The 4,778-nt window shown below is 57.0% G+C and overlaps 2 protein-coding genes across 2 annotated transcripts; both read right to left on the bottom strand.

The window, feature by feature from the left end:
- Positions 1–430: 430 nt before the first annotated feature.
- On the bottom strand, positions 431–2,195 carry CDV56_100571 (sugar porter family MFS transporter; the record flags this gene model as incomplete). Its single annotated transcript, XM_026754190.1, has 4 exons — positions 431–796; positions 844–1,171; positions 1,220–1,605; positions 1,659–2,195. 4 exons carry the CDS (start codon positions 2,193–2,195, stop codon positions 431–433), a joined length of 1,617 nt encoding a protein of 538 aa, XP_026609462.1.
- Positions 2,196–4,326: 2,131 nt separating this feature from the next.
- CDV56_100053 (uncharacterized protein) lies at positions 4,327–4,632 on the bottom strand (the record flags this gene model as incomplete). The annotated part of the gene is made up of 2 exons (XM_026753672.1): positions 4,327–4,435; positions 4,501–4,632. Coding segments are annotated over 2 exons (241 nt in total), but the record flags the coding sequence as incomplete, so codon positions are not given.
- Positions 4,633–4,778: the final 146 nt, after the last annotated feature.

Raw genomic sequence — 4,778 nt, 5'->3', positions numbered from 1 at the left:
GGAGCTATGATGGGCGGGCGGAGAAGAGTTGGACTGAGCGGTTGGTTGCGGAGAGGGTGGAGGTGGAGGGGCAGGGGGAGGGCCAGGCGCCGTTTGATTTGCAGCTGGCGCATTTTGTGGATGTCGTTCGGGGCAGGGCGACGCCGAGGTGTTCGGGTCGGGATGGGTTACGGGCGGTGATGGTTTGTGAGGCTGTGCGGAGGGCGTTGGAGACGGGGGAGACGGTGGAGGTGGATTCTCTGAGTGAATGACTTGAGTAGATAGACGCAGGCACAAGTAGTAGTAGACTTATACATCTAGGTTTGGGTTGAACATGCGTGCTACAAATCGGGCGATCTTCTTTAACCAGTTGATTGCATATGCTTGATTATTCTGGATAAACAATGCAGTGACCTCCCTGTGCTATATATACCAATACCAATCTACAGATCTAAACCTTGGGCAAGTGCTCCACCTGCTCGTCGCCCGTCTTGGTGTAGCCCGACTCCTCGATCTCATGCCGGAACCGTTCCTCGTCTTCGCGCAGCTTGGCCAGGACCGTTGCATGGGCGCGCCAGATCGGCCGCGTCTCGAACAGGACATCCATGCTCTCCAGCGGGATCCCCTTGGTCTCCGGAATCAGGAAGAAGACAAAGACGATGGACAGGACCATCAGCGAGGCAAAGAAGAACCACACGCCGTACTCCATCTTGGCAAACATCTGCGGCGTAAAGCGAGAGATGAGGAAGTTCCAGAGCCAGTTGGACGCGGCCGCGCACGCCTGCGCGAGGGAGCGCATGTTGGGCTCGAACATTTCCTAAACTTGTCAGTCCCCTCACAGAAAGGCAAAGAGAAGGGTCCTACCGAGTTCATGACCCAAGGGGTACCGTTCCACGACGGAGTGTAAAAGACGGTGTACAGGTAGAAGAAGAACATGGCCGCAATGCCCCCGCTCGTCATCTCCGGGGTGGGATTGGAGGCCGGGTCGGCGATCTTGATATAAGCGCCCACAATGAACAGACAGACCGCGGCGCCGGCAGCGCCGATGAGCAGCAGCAGACGCCGTCCCACGCGGTCGATCAGGTAGAGGAGCCAGACGAAGGTGACCACCGTCTTGACCACGCCGAAGATCCCGGTACTGAACATGCTGGTGTTTGCGCCCTGGAGACCGATGCTCTTGAACACCGTGGGACTAGACACAGTGAGCAGCTGGCTTGCCGGAGGGTGGGATGAGGCATACCTGTAGTAGTTGATGGCATTGATCCCACTGCCGTTCTGCCAGAAGAAGAGCATGCTTCCCAGGAAGAGGCGATACATGACCTTCTTGTTGGTGCCGGCGGCCTTGAACGGTTTCCAGAAGCCAAGGCCGATGGTGGCCCGCTGCTCCTCCAAGGCCTGGTCAACCGCGCCAATCTCCTCGATCATGTAGATGTGGTCCGCCGGCAGCTGGCGGATCCAGCAGAGATTCTTGACGGCATCTTCCCGACGTCCCCGGGAGAAAAGCCAACGCGGCGACTCCTTGAGGAAGACGGCACCGATGAGAAGCAGACCGGAGGGGATCAGCTGGACCGCGAAGGGGATGATCCACTGCTTGTGGCTGGGAGCCAGCGTTTCACTGACGCCATACTACGGAGCGGGTTAGCATGTCTGAAGTGAATGGAGCAGACAGTCAAAAGTACATTGATCCAGAAGCCCACCAGACCACCGATCTGCCAGCCTAACTCGTAGACCCCCACCAGTCGTCCTCGAATCGAGGGGGGAGCCATCTCGGAGATGTAGATGGGAGTGATGTTCGAACCCGCACCGACCCCAAGACCGGCCAGAACGCGCCCCCCGTAAAGCAAGCCCAGCCCACGGTCCCCGTTGGCCCCAAGCATCAGACCCGCGCCCAGGGTGAAAATCGCGCCGGCACAGAGCAGACCCCATTTGCGACCCCAGAAATGACCAATGGGATAGGCGAAGAAGGCGCCGAAGAAGGCGCCGGCCTGGTAGCAGGAGACGATGTTGGCGCTCACCAGGTTGACCGCCGTCTTGGTCATCGTGTTGAAACCGAACTCGTCCTTGAACGAGCTGAGGGCGAGAGTGGTGCCGATGAAGGCACTGTCATAGCCAATCATGCATGAGGTGAAGGAGGCCACGGCGGCCAACAGGTAAATCCTCCAGTTGTAGACTTCCTTTGGGGTTGGTCGATCTTCGACCAGAGCAAGGATGGACATTTTGAGATCCTCAATTGAATGGTTGAAGTAGAAACAAAGTCGATGGCGGAGGCACCACTTTAACTAAATAGCCACAAGCCGTAGCTGTGGATAAACAGTCCGGAGCGACAAAACCTGGGGATATACGGAGTAGACTGCGTGGAGATGCGGAGAAGGAGTTGCTCCTGAAGAACTCTGGTTAAACCATTAAGCAGAAGGAAGAAAGCATATTAACTTTGCATTCGTCTAAATGCTTTAGAAATAAGAATGCCAAGGTCGTCCATGGTTTCTGCTGTGCCATGCCCCGTGAGCCTTGAGGAGCGGCTCCGATACCGCATGAGAGTAAGGGAGAGCGTATTTTGTGGGGAAGCTAGGACTAACTTGATGGCATCCAGCATATGCAGACTCAGACATGTCAGTTGCGAGAAGAGACTGTTGGGCTTCAACCAAGGGCCGATGACCTGGCGACCAATGGATCTCAATCAATGGGTCGGTGGCTGGGAAAAGTGATACCCGGCAATCAATCATGGAGATCTGTGCAGAAGCCAAACACAGGAAAAGGCTTCTCCCCGTGAGGAATCTAGAATCTAGAGGACTTGGCACTCGGAGGACGTCCGCAGGCAAGGCAATGGCTGAAAAGAGTTTCTACTCGCATGTCGAATTCTCTCAATGAGATGAGATGAGATGAGAATGAATTGATAACGTTTAAGTGATCAAGTGATGTAGATTCAAGGTGATGAAAAAGGAGAAGAAAGTGCTTGAGGAGAAGTGATTAAGGCTAAGCAAACATCCCCAGTCACGGGCAGCTAAACGTTTCTCCGCTGGGAAATGCACAATTCACTATCTCGATTCAATTCTAGTCATCTAGTGACTAGTCTCTACATCTTCATAATCAATTTATATCCCGCAATCCCATTTTCAATCCTTGAATTGTAACATCGACTCAGACCTGGGATAGTGCAAGTCATGGCCGCCCCCATCATGGACGTCCTCGAACAACAACCCCAACAACCAGAGGAGCCCATCCGCATTCCTGATCAGTTCGACGGAGTGGCATATCTCTACGGCCATCCTCTGCTCAACTCCCTGTCTCCACCTCTCCATCACACCGTCTACACGACCCTCGGCCTGAACTGGACCCAGATCCCTCTTTCCAGCGTCTACGGGACATCCGAATCCTACCCTCCACCCTACACCCGCTCTCCCCCCATCGCCAAATTCCTCGCCTCCATCAAGTCCAACCCCAAGTTCGTCGGCTCCTCCGTGACCATGCCCTGGAAAGTCACCATCATGCCGCACCTCGACGACCTCACCGAGGACGCCCGACAAGCCGGCGCCTGCAACACCATCTTCCTCCGCCCCGAAGCGGACGGCTCGCGCTCCTACGTCGGCACAAACACAGACTGCATCGGCATCCGCGAGGCCCTCCTCCAGAACTCCCCCCTCTCCCTGCCCACCGGCCATGACCCCTTCCGCAACAAGCCCGCCCTCATCGTCGGCGGAGGCGGCACCGCCCGCACCGCCATCTACGTCATGCGCAGGTGGCTCGGCTCCAGCAGGATCTACGTTGTCAACCGCGATGCCGCCGAAGTGGCGGCCATCCTCGACGAGGACAGGCGGCGCAACCCCAGCCCGCACCAGGCGGCGCTCGTCCATGTGACTGACCCGGCGGTGGCGGCCCGCCTCGAGGCCCCGGCCGTCATTGTCTCGGGCATCCCCAATTATCCCCCCAAGACGCCGGATGAGATCCAGGCGAGGAAAGTCCTGCGGGCGTTTCTGGGTGAGGCCCCGGCCCCGTCGGCCGAAAGCTTCAAGGGCGTGATTCTGGAGATGTGCTATCACCCTGTGCCCTGGACGGAGATTGCACAGCTGGCCTCGGCCGCGGGGTGGAAGGTGATTCTGGGTTCCGAGGCGTTGATCTGGCAGGGCTTGGAGCAGGCCCGTCTGTGGACCGGCAAGGATGTGGTGGCTGAGCCTGGTCTGGTGGACAAGGTCAAGGAGGTGGTGGCCAAGTTGATTGCCGAACGGGTGCCGTCCAAGTCGAATCTATAACTTTTTTTTTCTGGGATGGAGTTTGCATGTGTATAATAGAGGTTGCATGTACATAGATGACGCTAGCGAATATCCTCTCATGAAGTCTATTTGGGCAGGCCTACGCGCCAGGCCGTTTATAGTCCAGCGCCCTCACGCGTTTCCACACCTCCCTCACCGTCCTTTCCTGCGTCTGTCTCCCCGTCTCGGTTGCCGACGGCCCAGCCGGTCTAAATGGTCATGGTCATGGTCATGGTCAGCTTTCCATCGCTAGTGCAGATCAACGGCATCTCACCTGATCGCCAGATACAACCGACTGCCCAAGCGCACCTCCTCGATCGGATCCGTCTCGGGGTTCGCCGGCGGATTGGCCGTCGTGACGAGCCCCCCGGCCTCGAGCAGAATCGCAATGCCAGCAGCCACATCCCTAAAAATCAGCCATCCGTCATCAATCGGGGCAGAGGGAAACTACCACTCCCAACACCCGCCCTCCCACCAGATATCCACCTGTCCCTTATACCCATCTGACGCCTCCGACGAACTTACGTCTATCCAGCTTCACACACTCTCCTA

This window comes from Aspergillus thermomutatus, assembly GCF_002237265.1.
Source record: "Aspergillus thermomutatus strain HMR AF 39 chromosome Unknown NODE_544, whole genome shotgun sequence".
Classification (NCBI taxonomy): Eukaryota; Fungi; Ascomycota; class Eurotiomycetes; order Eurotiales; family Aspergillaceae; genus Aspergillus; species Aspergillus thermomutatus.
Note: the sequence above shows the minus strand (reverse complement) of the source record. Positions and strands in the feature narration are given on the sequence as shown.